The 23,040-nt window shown below is 40.7% G+C and overlaps 1 protein-coding gene across 2 annotated transcripts; it reads right to left on the bottom strand.

Moving 5' to 3' along the window:
• Window positions 1–5,506: 5,506 nt before the first annotated feature.
• LOC308135466 (KN motif and ankyrin repeat domain-containing protein 4-like) lies at window positions 5,507–18,099 on the bottom strand. Of its 2 annotated transcripts, none has more exons than XM_080503475.1 (10): window positions 17,845–18,099; window positions 12,860–12,938; window positions 11,286–12,758; window positions 10,502–10,577; window positions 9,494–9,826; window positions 9,265–9,349; window positions 8,314–8,533; window positions 8,083–8,225; window positions 7,370–7,570; window positions 5,507–6,079 (listed from the first exon to the last, which is right to left on the bottom strand). In XM_080503475.1, exons 2-10 carry the CDS (start codon window positions 12,876–12,878, stop codon window positions 5,987–5,989), a joined length of 2,643 nt encoding a protein of 880 aa, XP_080359601.1. In that variant the 5' UTR covers window positions 12,879–12,938; window positions 17,845–18,099; the 3' UTR covers window positions 5,507–5,986. The 2 variants fall into 2 exon arrangements, with proteins under 2 accessions (XP_080359601.1, XP_080359602.1); XM_080503476.1 differs by having other exon boundaries at window positions 11,313–12,758.
• Between the last annotated feature and the right edge of the window lie 4,941 nt (window positions 18,100–23,040).

Genomic DNA, 23,040 nt, shown 5'->3' with positions numbered 1-23,040 from the left:
CCCACGGGGGGCGACCTCTGGAGAAAAAAGGCCGCGCAGGAAAACGCACACACAGTGAGGCCAGACGCAACATGGACTGAGATTTGAAGGGACGGACAACATATGTTCATGTCTTACATGCAGCCATTCACAGCCATGTGCTATGCCAATTTCCATTTCAAAAACACCAGTATTAGTATGGCAGACATGATTCTCCTAAACATTCTTTTTTTTTTTTTCCCTTTTCACTGCACTGGAAGTGAATCTATTTTCTTCTCCAGTAAATGCTGAGAGATAACAGTATTATTAATGTGTGGTACTGTGACCTAAGCTGGGATATGGAGTTATACTGGTTCGTCTTTTGAATATTTTCCATTGATAGTTAAGTGCGGTGTGAGTTGTGTGTTTTCATATTTCGTAATGGGGCTAGTGAGAGTTCCCGTTTCATCCTTGTTGTATAATTTGGGGCTTGGTGTTGTAGCTGGTTGGCTGTGGAGTTCTGGAATCAACTTTATAGAAGGAGGAGCTCTGAAAGTAGGACAGCCCATGCTTTGATGGCGCAATCTGTACAGATTCATGTTCAAGTCAATCACTAATGTTCTTACTGAAGTTGTGTGCTTAACATTTTCATTATAAAAAATGTTTTTCCTTTGGAAAGATTTTCTCTATTCTATGATTGATGATGAAGGTTCCCAGCTATATTTAGCGCTGTCTCTCTGGTTCAGAGACAAACTGTTCAGGGTGACTGGTCTTGAGCATGCAGTTGAAACACGGTTGATAAGAAGTTATGTTTTTATTTGACCTTCAACACGTCAGAGCGTCAGGAAAGTTCAGCAGATTGCTAGACTGGAAAGATTAAAAAAAAAAGAGAGAGAGAGAGACATGCTTTTGTTTGAGCAGGGAGGACTTGAGGATAGAGAGAAGTTGATTTTCCATGTGAGTTCTGTCTTTTTCATTGTGGCTTGTTTGGATGTTCAATGGTTCGAGAAAAGCAATAGACTGCAGCTTTTAACCAGCCGCACACTTGTGTGCTTGATGAAAAAAAAAAAAATTTCTCAAATGTTATTTGATCACCTGCTTTTGACTGTGACAAATGCACACATATCTACATATGGGTGCAGTGGGAGCGAATTTACACTGTTCTCTGGAGGATGAAGACAATGTGCACTTGCCCTTCGAAAACACAAACAGCATGCATAATTGCTCACCAGCCAACAGTGCACCCAGTCATTGTTTCAGACACACGCTTGCACACACACACACACACACACACATGCACGCACACACACACGCCCACTCTCATCCTCCTGAGATGGCCGATATCTGAGCAGACAGTTTTGGCTATTGCTACGTGGGAGGGCCCAGCTGGTGGATGAAGAGGAGGAGGAAAAACCCGCCATGTGATGTAAACACAAAAAAATGTGATGTAATGAGGTTGAGACTGACTTGTTGTGTCAGTAAATATGTTTCATGCTGGTTTAGCTCCATGATCAACACTGTTATTCAAATCATAAACCTTAAGTGTGCGTGCGTGTGTGTGTGTATGTGCGTGTGTGCACGAGCGCGTGTGTGTGCGTCTTGATATGCATGTGTGCCATATGTTCATCCCACAGCCATATTTGAAATGTTTTGTATGCTCTTTGTTGCACAACCCTCTTAGAATGCCTTCTGTATTGTGTATTGCATGGGAGAAAACTGTGAATGGAAGTGTGTGGATGCACAGGTGTGCGTGTGTGTGTGTGTGTGCGTGCGTGTGTGTGTGTGCGTGAGAAAGTGTGTGACATAGGAAAAGCTTTGAGGGTGCTTTTTGATTCATTGGTTTGTAAATATGTTTTCATAAAGGTTTTTGATAATGTATTATATAATTATGTAAAAGATAAACTGTACATAAGATTTTAGATAAAGTGTCGACAGGTATATTAATTTATTTGTATAAAGGAGAGCACTGCATTCCCTGATTGTAAAGAAATCTGAATTACCCACCAAAGTTGTTTGTGTTGATTTTCTCGGTGTGCATCAGTTGAAATTATTTCTGTGTACAACCTTTTCTTTCTCTGTTAATTCACACAAAACACAGAAACTCTTCCCAAACACACCCTCGTCTTTGTAATATTTCTAACCTTGACGTTACTGAGATAATTGATTTTTTTTTTTGTGCCTTTTAGTTTCCTTTTTTTCTACTCGTGGTTTTTAATCAAAAGGACAGGGATCTGCCAACTGCTGTACATGCAATGCTGAACTGTGTTTAGACCAAACTGATTCCACTTTTTTGATTTTCTGTTATGAATTACTTTGGAATATTCTATATATTGGTATATAAAATCTGATAGAAAACTTCCGTAAGTCTCTGCTGTTTTGTTTCATGTAAAAAAAATATAACTTCATATTTGCAGGAAGTTTGCAATCATAAATGCAGTTTTCAAAGAAGACGGTTTATACCAGGACAGATTAACCAGATTTCACCTGATTATTTTCATGTTTTTAAGCTGATGGCGTCTTGTACATACTGTATTAACCCTAATCTGTATTTTGTAACTCAAATAGCTCAGGTATGTGTGATGGACAAATGGATTATGTCTCACTATGTATTCCTGTGCTTATTATGCCATGTGTGAACAGCAGATTCATCCGTTTTGCAAAATATCTGAGGTGCGGAGAAAAGACTTCACAAAGTAGAGAATGTTGTCAATGTTGGGGTGTGGGATGAAGACTGCCACCCTACATGAACACCCTCTTTAAACGATGACTGGCTCTACTTGATGACAGTCTCATCACATCCTGCACAGATGTTTTTATCCACTTGAATATTAGATTTCTTTTTTTTTTTTTTCGTGTTGCACTAATGCTTCAGCCTCATAGTCTTCAAATTTGCTGTCAGCTACAATTGCCAACCCTATTTACTGACGGCAGCCTTAAATATACACATCACTTTAGTCGAAGCTTTCACTGAAACAGCCAGTTGAGCAATCTTTCTGAGCGAAGCGCCCGTTAAGTTTGTTTCCACTTTCAAGGTCTTTTTCTTTTGTCGTCTTTTGGCAAAACCGGAATCATCGGGCCTTGTTGCTTTATCACACGGTATGCCTGTCGAACAATATGTATTCACCGTTGGTTCACTTGATTCTTCCAAGTAGGTTCCCAACTTGTCACCAGTTTGTAGCTCAGGCTTTAACGTAAAAAGTGATAATGCTTTGCACACAAGTGAACAATTTTATGTTTTTAAACAGAGGAAATTAGGAAGAGTTACCTTGAGTGACTCTTGCTATTGGCTGATTGCTGATTCCAGATCAAATCAGTGTGTGTAATTTGAGTTAATTGTTGGTAATGACCAAAAAAACACTAGAACACATAAAATGAGAGGATTGACCTCTGACCCCTCACACTCACTCAACTCTTTTGAAATTGTAATGGATGTTTTTCCTCTCATTATGTTTTTATTGTTCACATTTATTGTTGGATTCAATCTCACTGCAGCCTCTTTCAAGATACTGCTGACAGATGTTATCTGCCTTGGTACACTGACTTTACCATAACTGGCAGATGAAGACCGAACAGAACAGACAACAACCTCGCAGGTTTAAATGTTCACAGAAATAGTACAGCTACAACCGAGGGAGACATGAACATAATCCGCAAAACCCTAAACAACAACAGTTATATAATCAAAATAAAAACCTACACTATTGACCCTCTTGGGGAAATGATCTATCTGCATTTAACCCATCCTATTCATAGGTAACATTCATAGGCTTGTTCAGATGAAGGATTAGGCCAAGGTGTATCCTGCCTTTGTCCAGGGTCAACTAAGATCAGCTTCAGCCCTCCGGGACCAGGAATTGGATAAAGCAGCATTGAAGATGGAGAGATAGATGATCACAGAATGATGATCACTGTGACTATCTCTTGACAGTGTTTTGCTAACATTAGGACTGGCTTCTTGCAGCTGTGGTGGAGCTCTGCAAATAGTCCTATTTGTTTTAGAATCCGGTGTATGATGCAGGCTTGAAGCAACACTTCAACTTCTGCTCATTGTGAAGCTCCTCAATGCTCCGCATGTTATCTTTCTCATTTAGCACCGATTGTCTCGGAGACTTCTCGCATTGAGTCCTTTCAGGTCAATATCCTGGAAGCAACTTCACAATTTGATAGCATTACAAACTACAGCAATATAGATTTAATGTCTTCCAGTAAGAAACACTGCATTCTTAAGGTTGATTTACTCAAATATAAGCTCATATTCGATGCTTTGGCATACCAGTTCAACCAGAACAAGTAATACTGTCGCTGAAAAGCCCCTGAGTATGTGCCCACGCTGACTGTGAAGTGTGTTTCACATCCATCCACAGGCAAAGTGATTCATCAGCAGACAGAAAAACAGTGGCAGATAAATCCAATCCATTACCATTATTAAACCGTAGCAGGGCACATTCTTTCAAACAGCCATCTATTTGTACCACACCCTGCGAGCATGTGGGTTAGTCTGTTTTTTTTATTTTTTTTTTATTAGTTTACTGATGCCTGCAGCAGATATGAGGGTATCACAGATGGTCAGCGCTGCTTATAGCCTGAGATGAACACCTTTATTCATTGTGGCATGGTGGGGGATGGAGAATTTGCACCTGTGCATTTGTCGATCATGCATGGCCTCTCAGTATGGTTATTATGGACATTCTGCAAGTGATCTCTTTCAAGCATTATGTGTCCACACTCGCCTATTTATTATGGTGTTGATAGTTTATCAGTGACACTTGACTAATAGAAAAGACCCCTGTTCCATCTCTATCGAGCCACCTTGTTCTCTTTTCTAGGGATATATATTTGCTCAGGGTCGTTACTGCAAGACGGTCAGGCTGCTTGTCTGCAGGAAATCCTCTGGGGAAATGAGGTTGCTTTGCTCTGTCAAACAGAAATCCTGCGTCTTTCCCTTCTCTGCACTCAATCCTTTTTGCCTTATCTCACAAATATGATCGCAAGTCCATGCAGCAAAACTAAAGCTTTTTCTGTTATGGTTTGGTGGGGGTGGTTACAGGAACAAAGACCATTAAAATAAATCTGCTTCATGACCGGCTGGGTCTTCCTAACAGACGTGCAGGTGAATTCATGTCATGTCACTTTAAATGGATTTGATCTGATCCCTTGGATATACTCAGTTTATACATCTACAGGTGAATATATGTTTCTCTCTCTCTGTGTGTGTGTGTGTGTGTGTGTGTGTGTGTGTGTGTGTGTGTGTGTGTGTGTGTGTGTGTGTGTGTGTGTGTGTGTGTGTGTGTGTGTGTGTGTGTGTGTGCGCGCGCGCGCTGTATTTGCGTTTACTGGGAGAATTGAAATGGAAGCGCTCTGCCACCTGCTGGTCAGGTCTGTCACTGCAGCGAACAATATTGACTAATGAGGTTTCAATGTTTCCTGACAGCTCAACCAGCACCCGAGCATGTTTGCTTATGTGCAACAATGCAGTTTGATTGCTTTCCCGACGTTTCATTACAAAAACACTTTTAATCCATCAATTCAACAATTACTTGGGTGTAATCAAAATACTGCTTTATTGGCACCAGAATCGGGTTTTACATATGATTTGCATGCAGAATGGAACAGGTACTTTGCAGGCATTTCATCCAAAAAGTGCATCATTTTGGCAAAATACTATAAATCCCCTTTAAAACGGGTAGTAGCTTTAGATCATTGTTAACATAATATCTTGTTCAATACAACAGCTGCATAAATAGTTTTCCCTTGCATAGTCTGGAGCTGAGCGGGTACTTGGATGTGCAAATATGAAAGATAACTGCCAACAGAAACAAACCACAGCACATCCTCTGCACCAGCGACCATGACATTAGAGCCCTCATCTTTTCCTCAACCTTAACATACTCACTGATGTGGTACAAAATCAATAAAAAGGTGTAACTCTATTTTAAACTTGATGTGCATAAACAGATAGAAACATTATCATGATTAAGCTAAATTGCATGTGTCTCAAACAGAAAAGACCATCTGCAGCTTTCCAGGACTACAGAGCTCGAGCTTTTGCATGGGCCTGCAGCAGGGCGGCAGTATCAGTGTGGGAACCTTGCAGCGCAATAGAAAGGGCAGTTTGACCTTGCTGGGAGACAGGGGAATAAAAAAAAGGCATAAAATTAGCAAGTTCACTTTGGCAGTCAACCACTACAGCTCATGTTAGCATTAACATGCTAACATGCCAAACCAAGGCCATGATTGAACAAAGTTAACCATTTAATTCCATTACACTTCAATTTGAGGCATCAGCATCCACATTAATGTTTATTAGATTTACCAAACGACATCGATATGTTCACTTTTTCAGTGTTGTCCAGCATATATTAAGCTTTCGTTTATTTTCATTTTGGTATTAGACATGCATTCAAGTTGACCTGCGCTTTGCTTACAATAATATAGAGCTTTATTGTAACTAAAAAACTTCCAGATGTTTCTTCCAGGTTGGGAGAAAACATGTTGAATAACCTTTGAGAAGCTTATCCGAATTTGTGTTTTTTATTGACAGAGATTATTTTGTTATTTAACTGGAGTTTCAAGCCAAATAGAGGAGGCACATTTTCAATATATTAAAATTATATTGCATCTTTGATTACATTTTGAGTTTCATTCATGAATATGTTCATGCTGCACTAAGTTTTTTGTTTATTTATTTATTTTTGGTTGGGGGGGGTGTTAGTACCTCTGATGAAAAGCATTGATCCTAGCAGTGTGGCTGTAGGGCACAAATTCAATGAGTTAAAAAGGCATTACAAGGGAGCTAATCATTCTAATTAAATCGGTTTCATGTTGAGAAAAAAGCATTAGCTTCAGTTCAAGTAGACTGCTGGGAGTTGACAGTCTTGTTTAACTCCTGAAGTCCTCTTCAGGAGGGGAATCTGTCAAAAGTCGAAGATACGTTTGCATCATTTTTCTATACTTGCCCCAGACTGGCAGATAAGGTACTGTTGGCGGATTAGCTCATCTCAGCCAAGGGAGATTTGTCTTACTGTAGCCTTGATTAATCCTGGGGAAGCTCCATTCTGCTGCAACCAGACTGTCAGTCCACCCACGTCCTCACAGTGTGAGTCAAAACATCTAAGCTTGCATACATCTAAGCTGCTTTTCTCGTTCAGTTTTATGAATACATCAGTCAATGTGCCATTTTGTTTACAGATGTAACAGGGCTTTAGAGTCCTAAAAAAAAAAAACCCCTGTTGAATAATGTGCAGTTGGAACAATATTGTTCTGTGAATTTGTTATTGCTTCAGTAAATTGACCATAAACTGTTACGATCGCAGAAAGCAATTTCTTTGACAGTCTAACGGGATATTTTCCCCAGCTTCGAGTATAACATCAGAGCAAAATTGTTGATCTGGGTTTTAACCTGCAGTGTTACCTTGTCAGTGAGTGTGAGGTCACACTGACTCCTCTCCAGCAGCAGTCTAGCGATGTGTGTGTGGCCCCTTTCAGAGGCAAACATCAGTGCCGTGGTTCCCTGGATGTCCTGGATGTTAGTGTCTGCCCCAAAGCTCAGCAGCAGGCGGACCATCACAACCCGGCCGTGTCTCACTGCCAAGTGCAGAGCCGTTTGGCCCGTCTGTGTGCACAGTGAAAGATGATGTGACAAAAGATGGAGAACTGTTAAAAAAAAACAGCATTTGTCCTACTTACATACCATTTGCGAACAAATGTCTTGCCAAAGGGACATTTGAAGTGGCTGTCTACCAATTCAATAATGTGCTCACAATATTTTGGATGCTTTCCAATAGACAAAAAAAAAACCCTCAAAACTGAAGCAGATGAAGATTTCTGAATCACACACTACTACTGACTGCATGTTCAATAATCTACCTGGTACATTAAAACTATGTCTTTAAAACTACCGCAAGTGTTGAACACACGGTTTCTTTTAATAATGTGGAATCTCATGTCTTTGTAGATCATCTTGATAACGTCATTAATTCAAAAACTGCACCAAGCAAGAGCATATACTGTATTATACGGCTGTTTAAACACTTCATTTCCATGTGTTTAATTAACTGTGTTACACCTAAATGTTGCCTTTAATTCACCTTGTCGTGTCCCATTTGTTCACGCTGCTTGTTTTACCTGTCTGGAGCGAATATTAATGCTGCCCAACTCCATTAGCTTGCGGACAACTTCCATTCCCCCAGGCCCATCAGGGGCTGTCAGCGAGGCCAGCATCACTGCTGTATAGCCGGCATTGTTTTGAATGTTGATGTCAATCACACCTGTCGCAGGTAAAAGATGTCGATATTTTTAGTCCCGACCAGTCAGCCGTTCCCCCGTGTCCCACCTCTGTCAATATAATTCCATCACCTGTGTCCACTAGCAGACTGACAATGTCATAGTTGCAATGAGAAATGCTGTAGTGCAGGACTGTGTTGCTGTTGTCATCTGCCAAGTTGACCAAAAAGGCCAGCAGTGTGGGAGCAGCTTTCTTCACTTCCTTCAGGTACAGAGACACTGTGCTGGGTACGGAAGTCTCTTCTGCTGCTACACCAAACCAGTGCTGGAACAAAACAATCAAGGCCTTCCTCTGGAAAAGAGATCAGACATATGAATGAGATCTATGATAGTCATTAAAATGACATAAAAGTGTGGCATTTGATTCAGCTTTAGATTAGCATACTGTCACCGTATAACCTTATGTGATGAAAGTATAGTACCAATAACTCAATATATTTGTATGGAATATGCACTTCTTTCCATTAACTGTTTCACTCCCCACCATCAAACATCTGGCTGAGCTGGGCTAGTTGCATTCACAGCATTTTCACTTAAATGAGAATCAAATTGAGAGTGAATGCTGCAAAATCAAGCATTGTGCTGAAGCAAGATAAACTACTGTGGGACTTCTGCAGTATATTGTTTGAGGAAAACAATTTCTTCAATTGTAAGAGCTGTGAAGCATACATATAAAAAAAGGTAGCAATGTGACAATATTTAAAATGAAATCTGGTATTGCAGGTGTATAGTGTAGATTTGAGTTATCTTTGGGGCTTTCAGGGCATTTTATTGTTCCTCTGCATGTGCAGGTTTTGTCTCACTTCTAATGTTTCATTCCACAGTCCAACAAAACAAAACAATGTGCTTGGGATTATTGGTCATTGTCTCTCTGTGTTTCTCCAGCGACCTGTTTACGGTGTACGTTGCCTTCAACCATAGTCAGTTGGAATTAGTTCCAGCCACCTACAACCCTAAAGTGGATAAAGTGGAGATAAAAGATTGATGAATGGATTACAGATGTGACTTAACGTTTGCGCTTACCATGTCTCTGTTAGGGTTATTCATGTTGTCCATGTGATCTTTGAGGAAGTGACAAGCAGCCATAAAATCTGCACTAATTGTTTCCCTGGAAAACAAAGTGTGTTTATGTGCAGTAAGAAAGAGATTCGAGATAAAAGCAATAGATAAAGGAAAGCATTGGTGTGCTTCCGCGGGAATAGAATTTTGCAAACAGAGATTGCTCCAGTGTTTTTTTTTCTAGCCCGCTCACCTGCCCCTGGTGCTTGTTTCTGAGTCAGAGGTCAACTCCATCTGTTCTCCTGCGGGCTGTGTTTTGGACTTGGCAGTTCTCTGCGTCGCATCGGCTTGCACAAGCGCTGTGCATCTTTGTGTCTGACACGATCCTGTTCCTGTCGGCATCATCTGTCTGTCTGGGCCTGTTTGCCTCGCTCCCTCCTTCGCTCTCCTCTCTGGTTCTCCACCCATCTGGATGGCAGCCATCTCCTGAGGGGTACTGCTGCTCCCGCTCTGCCCCACATCACCACGGACATGCTGGGCCAATGAGTCCTGTTTATTTAGACTCCCACTTTTGTGCATTTGGAATCTTTAAGAAAAGGAAAGATAGGAAATGTGTATGAAATATCGAAATGTAATATCTTCCTAGATTCTGGTAGATGCTCAGAATGATCAAAAAAGGAAAAGGTCAGTGAAATATGACATATTTGCCAAGTGATGATGCCAAACTGTGTGTTATTGCCAGAAACAAAATTATCCTCTGCCATGTCCAGATGTAAATCATCAGGCATAAATGTTCAAGCAAAATAAACATTTTGCCTGCACTGTCTTAGTTTGGTCATGTCGGCAAAATAATTAGACTCCTATAGAAGAGTTCAGCTGCATTATTCATGTTGTTTGGCTTGATAATACAAGTCCAGTCATTTTAATGCCCCAGTGACTTCAAATTCAAGAACAAAGTCTCATCGGACTGAACATGAATACCGTCATTTTGAGAAAGACTCTTGCAACAATTGTAGTCAAATAGATTTCACAATGTGAATTGCTTCATTGAGCCACAAAATGTAATTGTCTGGCTATTCTCAGAAATAGTGACTCTGTCATCCTGACACAGGAGTCACCATTTCTTCTCTGTAAGGGAGTGGCATTCATCTTGCCACCCTAAATCATGATGTTTCGCTCCGCCAGGACCATACAACAGTACATTAAGCCAGAGAACCAATAATCACAACTGTTAAAATTGCAAAACTCAGTATTTACTAACCCATCACGAGCACCCTCAGAAAGAAGTGTGTTTGAGGTCTGGATGCGTCCCTCTGGCCGCAGGGTGGATTTACAGGCTAAATAGAAGACAAACACATCACATGTGATCCAAAGAAGACGACCAACAACATTACATCCTCCTGGTGAGATACATGTTTGTCGGGGTTTATGTTTTTTTGCACACTGTTATTTCTGTAATCCTCTTCTTTCTTTTTTTTTCTAATACGGGAGCTTCCTATTCATCATGTAAACAGAAAGCTAAGCCAACAACAACAAGCAATCAGGTTGCATTCAATCTAACAATCAGTAGATGTTGCTGTTTATTCTACTATAAACTGTGACTAAATATAAATCCTCAAGAAAAAAAAAGCTAATCTGCCATTAAAAAGACATCAGTGTTAGAATACAAACAAACATATTTACATTGAGTCATTACTTTGTCGCTATATGACATCACTGTGTGTTTAGGGCTTCAGTGACCCATATTTCATTGTTCGATTCTGTTGAGGCTCATTTACTTTGACTCAGTCACCTCTACATCGTAAAACTGTATCTCTGACTCATTGGACTCAAAGGTTGCTTCTGGGGTTTTCAAAAGTTACACATTGATTTTAAAGGTGAATGCTTGAATTGCACATTGTAGCATATCTCAATGTTGGGAGCTTTTGCTTGTTGCTTTTTGTTGACTTTGTGGAGAAGATGCTAGAATAGTTGGCCAGTGTGTGTCTTTTCCCCTTGTTATACATATTCACAATGCAGCACAAACATCTGATTGAATTCTATACCTCCATGCTGAATATGCTTCCCATCACCTTGTCCATGCTGTTTGTAGTAGGATGCAAGAATGTCAACAAGCCTCATCATCTCCTCTTGCAAAGAGTTGACTTTTGGATCTGGGTGTTTCGGCAGTTTACTCAGTTTACTCTCCCCTTCTGACTTGCTTTCTGCACACAAAATCCCCCACTGTTGATCCAAGAGACTCTTGATCTTCTGTATATGATGGACTGCCACTTTTGTCTCTGTACCCTCAATTGAAGTACTAGCGGGTTCCACCGACAGGAGTGGATTAGAAGAATTAACTGTATAGTCTTGTTGTCTTTGACCGTTTGTGTTTACAGTCTTTGCACAGGTGAAGGACACTTTATTATAATTTGGTTCAATGGATCTCACCACTGTCTCTTCTCCATCCCAGTCTACCACCACTCTCTCTGCACCAACCCATGCATCAGGATTCTTGATGAGGTGCTCTATCTTGTTGTTTTTTCTTCTGGTCTCCTCCTGCTGCTCCCTCAGAAGTGCGGTCACCCTCTGGAGCTCCAGGCCGGCCTCGTGGAGTTTTTGCTCCAGCACAGCTACTTTGGCCTGCAGGGATGTCACTGTCAGCAGCTCATCCAGATCTGTGCTACTCCTCCACTCGTGTGTAGGATTAGAGTCATCTGAACTGTTGCAGTGGTTTCTAGGAAACATTATGTGGCCTTCATGGCGAGGCCTTTTAATGTCCACTTTGCTGTAGTGAGAGGATTTACAAGGGGCTGTCGTTCCATTCAGGCCCAGACGCAGCCTTTCTCTTTCCTCCTGGAGGAAGCAGACCTGTGCTCTGAGCTCTGGAATAACCCTCACCTCCATCTCCAACTCCCCTACACGTTCCAGGGCCTCGGTCAAGCGCCTCAGCAACCCGGAGCGGTCCTGAGGGTAAGAGTTATCTGTAGTGAGGAAGACATCTTCACACGAGGTGTTTCTTCCTTTGAGGCTATCCCGTGAACTCCGAAGGCTGCCAGGCTCATCTGTGGACTCTGACCCTTGTCTTAATAATACAGTGAGGGGCAGACTAGAAGCACGAAGAAGATGAGGTCTGATGTGCTCCCCTAATGGTTGTTCATCAAATTCCTTGATTCTGGCCTCCATTTCTACCAAGGATATGAGTCCTGTGGGAGAGAGCGGTGGCTTGTGATCATATGCCCAGGACCCATGATGAGGGGCATCTGACACTCGAGACCTAGGGCCAAGAGCCCCAGTAGATCCCCAGGCATTGGGGCAATAGCCACTCCCTGAAGGGTTGAGGTGTCTAGGGAGAGTGCTTGCCCGGGGTCCTTTGCTGCGGCGCTGAATGGGAACTCTTTTGATGGTGTTCCCTTTCTCAATGTCGTCTACATATTTCAAGAAGTCCAGATCAAGTTGGAAACCATACGGGGTTTCTACTGAATACGGTGGTTTCCCTTTAATTCCATTCTCTGCTGTTTTATGATGAGAAATATTTCCTGTAAACATAAAAAAAAAAAACTAATAATTAACTTGACTTCAGATTCTGAATGTTTTTCAGAGTTGTTTTAACTCTGACGTCTGACAAATATCTGTGTACCGTTTTGTCTTTCCATCATTGATTGCCTTCAGTTCTCCAAACACTTTGTTGTCACATTATCTGGTTGGACTTCTGGTATCTGGAAAAGCAAACAAAATAGACGGAAAAACAAGATGCATTAGTACAACTGGTAAAAGGGAACATATCCTTGATTTCTGATGGCAGAAAACTAATACATTTTGGAAACTGACATTTGTTAAGGGTTCACTTGTGATACTTTAATAGTAGATATAGTTTCAAATTCATGTCCAGTTATAGCAGTTTTTTTTTTTCAACTTAGTTTTTGTTCATTCACCCACATGCTTTACAAAGAATGAAACACTTCCAATTACACTCCACGGCTTTCTCCCTCAAATGGATTCTACCCTTTCCCTTCATATTTCTCATATTCTTATTGCCTCATTTCTTCCATGCACCAAAGCTGCTATTATTCAACAGTGGCAGGACTGATGTTCACTTGATTACAGCCTTGCCATCCAGCATGAGGGCTTAAAATATCCTCAGACTGTTTAGCCCAGTAGCTATGGCCAGTGGTGCAAAATATACTCCTACAGACTTAAATACAGACAACCATTGTTCTGACTCACTACTTCCCTCTTTCCTCTCTCCCTGCTCTTTGTGAGCCTCCGCCAGGGCCTGCAGTCTCCTAACAGATCATCAGTCTACTTTGCCTCAACTCATACATTTCCTTTGTTCTCTAATGTATTTACTACAAGTATTTGACTGTCTATTAATTTCAGATTTGCAGATTCTCATAATATTTTTATGGTCTGTGTAATGGAGAATCCACCCCATTCTATTATGTTTTCCTGCCTCTGTCATACAGTCTCTCCCTTTAGTTGTCACCTCTTTTTCCCTTCCTCTGTGCTGACCACCAGCCTCTGTGGCAGCTTGCCATCCTCTTGAACGACCGCAGCCACCAAGCCACAGCCCCAAACAATGCCAGCTATGTAGTAAACAGAAAAATACCACCAAATTGACTTCTACACGTGCACGCACGCATGCACGTGAGGCAAGCACAGCCCTTAAAGCACGATCCGGGTGTCAGGGGGATTCCTTTTCCCAATTTGTTTTGATTCCTTTTTGTTTTTGACATGACGTTATGGAGAAAATAATTACTTTGAAGGTAAAACTGTTAAATATTTTTATTAAACTGCACATTTTTCGTACTTTTCCACACCACTCGGGGCAGCTGTGGCTCGGCTGTGGTTTCAATCGAAATGTTTCAGATTCAATTCCTCATCTCTCCCTGCCCACATATCAATGTGTTGGTGAGCAAGACACTGAATGCTAAACTGCTCCCAATGGATGAATTGAGCACTTATATAAGTGAAATTGATTTTCCTAGTAGCAGAATCAAAGCTATAAAATACAGTTAAGTGTAACTACAGTCTGTATGTAAATACCTACTAGATTTGAAATTATGATTTGGGATTGTCGGATGTGGTGGAGGTCAGGGTTGGAGGAGTAAGATCATGGTGAAAGGTCAGAGTGCATTTTATCCAGTCATATTATACAACCCATATTAGGTAGAATATTTAGTGTGATAATAGCTACACCGAGGTCTTGACCTCAGAAGTTGGTGTTGGGAACTAAGGACACGATTCCACCGCGCAGTACGTGTCGGAGCAGGAGGGGACAGTTATATGTTGGGCGGTCCCACCACAGAAAGTACAGTTAAAATGTAGGCGTGGTTGTGAACGACGTAGGGACGCATCAGATGAAGTATGGGGAAGCGGAGGCCTGCTTTACCCGGCCCCAACTCCACTGCCTTCCGGGTCATTCTCTGTGACACAGCACAAACTTTCTCTCTTTTTCTGTTCTGCTTTTCTACAGAGCTGTTGTTATAAATAGTTTGGCCACTCAAGGGTCACATAAACCTTAGTCTGAGTCACCAGGTTCAGTTGGATCATTTAATTCCACATCACAGAACTACAGATTGCGATTGTTTATTTATTTGTTTGTTTTTCCTAAAGAAAAACATGAACGTTATGACATACATGTGCTAAAAGACAACTTACAGTCCACCAAAGTGCCTGCCATATTTATTTATTGAAGTACCAAAAATAGCAGAGGATCGAAACTGTGTCATAGTTTGTATTCGAATGAACAACTTTCTTAATCTTGTAAATCAAGCAAAATAAACGCAGCGATTTCATTTTCCCTATCCGGTTTTCACCACGAATGTCATTACCTTCTACTCGTTACTTCAGTTGCCTTCAGGAGTGTAACACTGAAACTGATATGGTACTGTATGCATGTTGTTTTGCCACAGCGGGGTTTTATGATGTTGAGAGGAATCTTTCAGTCCTCCATCTGACACGTCTAAATTTAGCTCATATGTGTGGGTGTAAAGCTAACACACACATATCTTGTGAGAAGACCTAGATATGTCTCTCTCAAAGTGATTAAAGATCACTCAGGTGATCATGCTCCAGGGAGACAGACAAACCAAATGATAGACAAGAAATACTTCCATAGAGACAGTGAGGCTTTGATATTCAGGGGGAAAAATACCCGGTGTTGACTTTAAGTGGAAGCTGCATTCACCATTGACTCCGTCAATCAACTCTGCACTGCAGAGCACCTGTTACTGCAGACATCTCAATCAGTCTCTGTTAGCTCAGTCATGCGGCTCAGGAGGCAGACGGCTGGCTCGACTTCAGAGGAATGAAAACACATTTCTCTTTTGTTCCTTTGACATTAATAAAAAGCAAATGTTCAAGTTCAATTTGAAATGTTCACAAAGTGAGAAAAGACATCATTGCACAAAACTCATTTCAATTTGCATGATGCAAATTATGAAAGTGTCATTTGACCCCGAAAGCAGCAAAACAGCTAGTGCAGAGTAAAGAGAATTTCAAAGTCAAAACTGTATTCTACTTTTTTTTTTCTCCCCAAATTTTTTTACTTGCTTTCCTCAAACTGAGAATCAAACTGCTTTATGTGTGTTTCCATTGTGTGACCCGCCCTCTAATTGTTATGCATGAATATAGACATGCACATTTCCCCCTCACCAGGTTGCCACAGGAAACAATACAGCAGATTTAGGGTTCGACAATTTCCCAGGAGCCATTCCCTGGCTCCCTCCACATTCCCATGCACATATTTTAATTGTGTGTGTGTTTGGAGCTGTGGGCCCACTCCACAGGAAACCCAAGAAATGAAACGTAAAATATTTGCCTTCACCCCAAAACGGCCCCAGTCAAACAGCAGTTCACATACCGAACTCAGTCCAAAGTCAAGCTTCAGGTTGAACCTGCTGGAATTATTTTTCAAGCTTCCAAAAATCAGAGTTTACTTTGCAGTCACCTAATGGTCCTGTATGTTTTAGTCGAGGGAAATGTCAGAATTTGTAGTTATTGCAAGGTATTTTGCTTTGTTTAAGCTCCTTTTCTCTTTTTGCACCCTTTCTTCTCTGCGGAATCGTATCTGTTCTCACACAGACCTTCATGGTTCTCCAACCATCAGTGTAAACCACATAATCACAACACGTCCATCCACAGCATTCATTACCAAAGCCACAAATCAAATATGCCCATGTGACACAAGGGAGTGACCTCTCTGTATAGCAATGAGAGAGAAGAAAGAAGTCATCATATGTTCAAGAGTTCGTTAAATTGCTGACTGGACTTAGTTGATGATGATTTCAGTGAATTCGTGTTGCAGGTTTTTTTTTCTGCCTGGACTATGAGAAAGGTCAGTCTTTGATTTGGTTCGATTCTTTAAAACACAATAAAACACTGTGAAAAAGTTTTCAATCACTTTCATACACAACATTTTGTGGTGTGTTCTTGCTGATTTTGTTTCCCCACCATCATGTGACTGACCAACAGGCTCATCAACAGAATGAAGAAATCACCATACAGAGATGCTGCAGATTTTTCAACATAACTTGAGGAATCAGTCTATAAATTCTCCTGTGTTTGCATTTTCATGTGTTTACGTGGGTGTGAACTTGTGTTTACACTGCCACCCGTATAACTGTAATCTGTTTCAGACTATTACACACTGCAGATGCTTGATTGTAATGTGCTGTAACACACTACTTAAACCCAACACACGTACCATGAGATTCAGAAAAACTTTATATTCCCTTTTTTCACAGCAACTATTTGTCCCTACAGTATATACCCTATATCTCTATGTCATGCTGTCTTTGTTTTTGTCTTCCAAGAAATATCTTTCCTCTCCTTCAGTTTCTGGCTGTACAGTCTGTGGTTTTTCCAGCGCATAACTCTAAACCTCCTCTTCTGTTTGAGGTTGATCTAAGAATTGAAGCCAACCATTTGGACTCAGACTCCCTTTCCCCTCTGCTCAACTGTCTCCTACTTTTTGCAGCTCATTATTTTCCTCACTGTCTCCATGAAGAAAACTTAGAAATTCCCATCTTTATTTATCTATTTTCTTTAAAAAAAAAAAAACATTTGTTTTGCTTTATTTTTACTTCTCTGGACCAGTAAGTTTGGCCTGGTCCTACTCCAACTGCAACAGGGTAGGAGTTGCCATGTGGCATCTAAAACTTCACTGATGGTATGTGGAGCCAAAGCTCCTGGGATCAAACAGCTGCCAGGGGCTTCCCGCAAGGAAGAAAGCAACAGTATGGTAACATGGTGAGGTTAAAATAGAAAGTGGGCTCCCTGGATGTTGACATGGACGTGTGTGTTTGTTTCATTTCAAGAGTATTGTTTACAACATGTGTAAGCAATAAAAACGTTAGTTTGATTCAATATTTCATCTTTAAAAGGCAAAGATGCTATACCGAATTAATGATTAGCATGCAGCCGCGGCCCACCGGTCCGCTCCTCACAATTTGTTCAGTCACATTAGAGTCAAAAGCTTTTCTGACCCTGAATTTAGATCAGACAGTTTTCGATCAAAGACGTCCAAGGTCAATGGTCAGCATCTCAGCTTTGATTAACTGTCCAATACAACAGCCCTTCGCTGTCTACAGAGATACAAGATTCATTTTACATCAGACTTACCTTGTGACATGTTCAGCAGTTTCCTCCCACTGATTTTAGGGTGTGTTCTGCCAGACGGTCCAATACAGTCCTCTGTCAGCTAGTTGAGCCTGTCTGTCTCCTCAGCAGTCAGGGAGGTGCTGTCAGAGAGAGCGGCATGCCGCGCCTGTTTGGTAAATGCCAATAAACAGCCCCTGCCATAACAGAAGCTGGGATTGCTTGTGCGTAAAAGAGAGAGTAATGCTCAAGGAGGAGCTTGTGAGCATGCCTTCCTACAGGACCTCCTGTCCAACAGACTGACAAGTGGGAGGTTAGACATACAGAACCATGCCCACTCTTACAGGAAGCATTAGCCAATAGGAGCTCAGACTTACAGCTGTCCGGGGATGACAGCAGCTTGTCTGAGGTCCTCGTGACAACATGTCAAAGTATGGAGCTTCTGGTAAGACACAAGAGAAAGTACCAGAGTCACTTTACTGTGCGCCTCCCATCAACCTCTCAAATAACATCAGTGACCATGCAGTGGTTCACACACATCCCTCCTTCAGAATGTGAAACACTATCCATTGTTATGTGGTCTGCGTCTCGGTGAGGGCCTGGTGCCACCCAAGGGGGTTAATTCTCTCGGTACATACCTCTCGTTCTTTTTGGATCCTCTTTCATCGTGTTACCAGCATCTTCCTCTGAAGCACAACCCTCATGCCAGGAACTTGCTTCTGCCCAGAGTCTGCTTTCATCATTTCAGTGCCGGGATTTGGGTTTTCACCAGAAGCAGAGTAACCACTCTGGCCGAAGCCTCCAACCATTAGATTCGCTTTCAAATTGTTCTTATCAATTAAATGTATGACCTTAAGCTCATCCAGTGAACCTTTTATTTCTGCTGAAACAAAGTGTATCATTAGTATTTGAAGACATGACTGACCAAGCTCGAATTACTTTTTTCAATTGCATACATTTTTGACCTCTCTTGTGCAAATTCTCTTGCTTGTTTTGTCCATGTGAAATACCTCTCACAATTCTTAGTAACCTAAGATGAGGCCTAATGAGGAGGGCTTTCTGCAGAAGTGCTGAAGCAGTCAAGAGTCAAAAGAGAAGACCCGGATGGCTGAGGGGAAACATTTGATGGAAAGCAACAGGCAAACAAAACAAACCATCCAGGTGCTGAATGAAAAAAAAGCATCTGACCGCTAAACTTCACAATGAAAAAGGTGTGGAAGAAAACCTGGGGAAAGTCCCCCAAGAAGTGGAAGAATTAGAGGGGAGTTTTCAATAGTTTACCCTAATTTTTGACTTATTAAAACCGTCATTATTTTGTTAATAATCACATATTTCTGCAGCTAATTAGTAAACGCTAGAAGGCTTGATTCTTCAACTGAATGTAATATTTTAGTGTAACTCACATGGTTGTCTGTACTATTTTAAACGGGTAGCTTGCTAACGTGACAATATGTTTTTTCTCTCTATACTTGTGATTCCTTTCAGCAAGAACTCTTTGTTATTCTCCCCACCTTCTTATTATGTTTTCACGTTTGTTTCTAAGGTAAAAAAAATGTCCGGCTGTATTTCCATGTGTGGAGCGAATGATGATTCACAACATATGTAAACCACAGTCTTTCCCTCAGTAAAAAAAAAAAAAAAGAGTGAGTCTAACTTAGAAGTAAAATGAAGAAGTAGATGTTCATGAAAAGTTTATGACAAGAAACATCGCATGGAGCTTTGACCACCGCCTTTTCCTCCACCAAGGATGGAAAAGAAATTAGAAAGAATTAGCAAGAAATTCTTCTTTTCCATTACACAAGCAGACAACCGAGTCTGAGAGGGATTGTGGTTTGACTTGAGAGAAGGAGGGGGGAAAGTCTTTATTGGACCAAATGACTGCTGACAGACTGACCGCATACTATTAAAAGAAAAAAAAAAAAAACCTCGGCCGTAATGCAAAACTGCTCTCAGAGGCAGTTTCACAGAAAGATTCAGACTTGCGTCATACAGCATTAGAGGAGAACTACGGTGTATAAATTAAGTTTGCAATTTACAATATTGGTTCAAAAATGAGCTGTTAATCGTTACATTATACAAACAGATGTTTTTGGACCCACAAAGAAGCAAATGCATTTTCCAACCATTTGACTGTTATTACTCATGGATGCTGCCTCCTGGAGGAAAGTTGTCAAGAGGCACTTCCTCCTATTAAAAATGATCACGTCATCTTATTCGAGATTGACGGTCTTCCACTAAAATTTGTGGTGATATTTCCCAATCATGTGAATAAATCCGATCAGCCACGTTCAATAGGAATTTTTTTTAAGCTTTAGAAAAAAGATGTAATAGTGAGGCCATTGTAAGCGTTGACATTTTTAAAGAAGCTAAAATACCACTGAACAGATGGAACGGTTTAAAGTGGTTTAGTTCACCTAAAGATCCGGAGTTTTTTCCCAAATTGAAGTCTTTTGTATAACTGTGGCTTGTGGCTGGTGGAGTTGCAGGTTTTGTGTTTGCCAAGTGGAACAACGTAATCATGCAATTGATTGGCCTCAATTCATTTTACTCTATGAATTGAGGCCAATCAATTGCCCAGAAGGACACAGACCCTTGACAACATGAATAAGCTTATTTAAGTTTTCAGCTGTGCAAAAAGCTCTGTGGCTTTGGTGGTTTGTACAAATCTGTGTGTGGTAGATAAAAAAATTAAAAAATAACGTGAAATAATTTGAGTAGCCTGAGGCAGAAAGCAAAGGCTTTGTATCAACTGAATCTGAGTATATTTTAGTATTTATCTATTAGGATTACCCATATTGCTTACATGCAATCTATTTACACCTCATTCTTGATGAATAGATGTTTAATTATTCTACATTTTCTGTGAAATATATGAGTACAATTGCAAGCACGTCAGTGAAGTACTGTACAAAATAATAATGTCTATGCTAAATACTGATTATCTGTCTCATGTAGTGTTCTGTTTGTGCACTGTGGGTAATTCTCACACAGCTCATAATATTAAACAATATGTGTAAGAAAGCCTGGTAACAAATAAAAAAGCAAAATCCAACAAGTGTTGTGAGACGTCTTGCACCACCTCAGCCTTGCTTGAGAGCTTCAGTGCTTCTTGGTGTTGGTTTTCTGATCTTTTGGTTCCCCGCCAAAGAGATAGACATCTTTTTTCTTTCAAAAGATTCACCATGTTTTACTGGGTTATGAACAGTGACAATAACACATCAGTGTAACACTTTCCACAGTTGCAAATAAATTCCACTTGTCTTATTTCAGATCTGCTCTGTTAGAGCCACAGGATAATAATTACATAATTATCACATTGATCAATTCATTCATCTTTTTTTCTGTTTGTCTTTACTGAATTGACCTACCTTGGTGAAAAAAAAAAAAAAATATATATATATATATATATATATATTTATTTATTTATTTATATATATATATATATAAATACAATTAAATAAAACATTTGTTTCTAGAATTACACAGTTTGTCAATATACTGGCACTGACCACCCACTGACCGCCCACATGTGAGTAAGTTTCGACCTGAGTAAGATAGGCTGCATGGCTTCCAAAGTGTATTTGCGTGGGCCTCACAGTGTTGTGAATCTGAGTAGAGCCTTTCTGTGAGGAGTTTTCATGTTCTCCAATATTTGTATGGGTTTTCACCAGGTCTTTCAAATGCCTCTCACATTCCTAAAACATGAATGTTATTTGGTGACCCTAAATTGCCTGTATGTGAATGTGAGGATGTGTGGTTGTCTAGGTCTCTGTGTTTGCAGTGTGATGGACTGACCTGCTGAGATTGGCCCCATTTGCTCTGTGACCCTGAACCGGATTGGATGCTGTCAGTGGTGGCACTGAAGTTATTCACCCTCCAAGCTGAGGTACTGTACGAGAGGCTTCCTGTGCACTCTCATGGTTCGAAATTTTGGATGTTTTCTCTGAAATCTGCTGCTCAATTCCACCGTACAGCCCCTTGTGTCACACGCACCATTGGTACCACACTTTTTACCTTCCCTCCTCTCTTTTTAGTTTCAGAGACTCTTTTCAAGGTCTTGTGTGCTTCACTGCCTATCCACAAGCCCTCTCTCTTGGCTTTTGGGCTGTTACATAACTGTACATACATCCATTCCTGTGCATCAGTACTTGCACCCCCCATGCTGACGTCGAGGCTGTGGATTGAGTTGGCTGTGTACACACCATGAGGCTCTTATCACCTTTATACAGATTTTCACTTTCAAGGATATATTTCTCTTTTATCTCAGTTTGTCCTCTCAAGTAAATTCAAGGAACTGGTCTCCATATTGTTTTTCTGTGCATGTTTGTGCTTGCACTGTCTAGGTATTACTTATATTGTGGGAACTATGATCCTAAGTAATAAGAAGGTGAAATGCTTCATCATGCATTGATTGTAACAGCACATGTTTGAATAAGTCATAAGTGTCATTTAGATATTTAGGTAAATGCATGCAAATCTAAATGTGCAGTTGGATCAGAAGAAGGCAGATGTGTGAGTTTGCAGCCAGTGTAGTGTCCTAATATCTTACGATGCACACAATGACAACAACAATGTGACCAATGTAAGGTATTTCTCTTGTATTAAATGCAGTGACATACATCTCAAATTCAGAGGCTGGTAACTGATCCATCTCATATGATCCTTCATGTAAACTGGGTCATTTTCCTGTTTAGAAACAAACTGGTAGCACAACAACATTATAGATCAACCATGCCCTCTGCTGTAGTTCAATTTAAAACTCGGTCATGCTGAGCGAACCGGAGGATAACATCCTTCAGCAGATTAAATTTAACTCATCTTTGACTTCATATCAATACAGGGCCATTTGCTCGTGATTGATTCAGTTATTACTGAGAAAGTTTTCAGATAGAAAAACCCCTTTGATGTACTACAACTGTTCCAGCCCTCAATCATGATCATTATCTCACCTTAATCATCTATACATGCTCAACTAAATTGTGATATCAAGACTATCTCGTGAAGGTAAAGTTTACCAAGCTATCAATGATCCGCCCAGGAGGAGGAATCTATCTGGTAAACAAGCATTGATCGAATGAGCAGGTTAATTATTGACCTGAGCCCAGACTGAGTATAAAGCCTGCAGCTTTTTTATGCCCTGCGTCTTCATCCAGTCTTTGAAGGAGGCGGAGGCTGCCAGTTTTTACATCTTTCACAAACAGCTGGAGATACAATACCACC

This window comes from Blennius ocellaris, assembly GCF_963422515.1.
Source record: "Blennius ocellaris genome assembly, chromosome: 10".
Taxonomy (NCBI): Eukaryota; Metazoa; Chordata; class Actinopteri; order Blenniiformes; family Blenniidae; genus Blennius; species Blennius ocellaris.
This window is presented reverse-complemented; position numbering and strand designations above follow the sequence as displayed.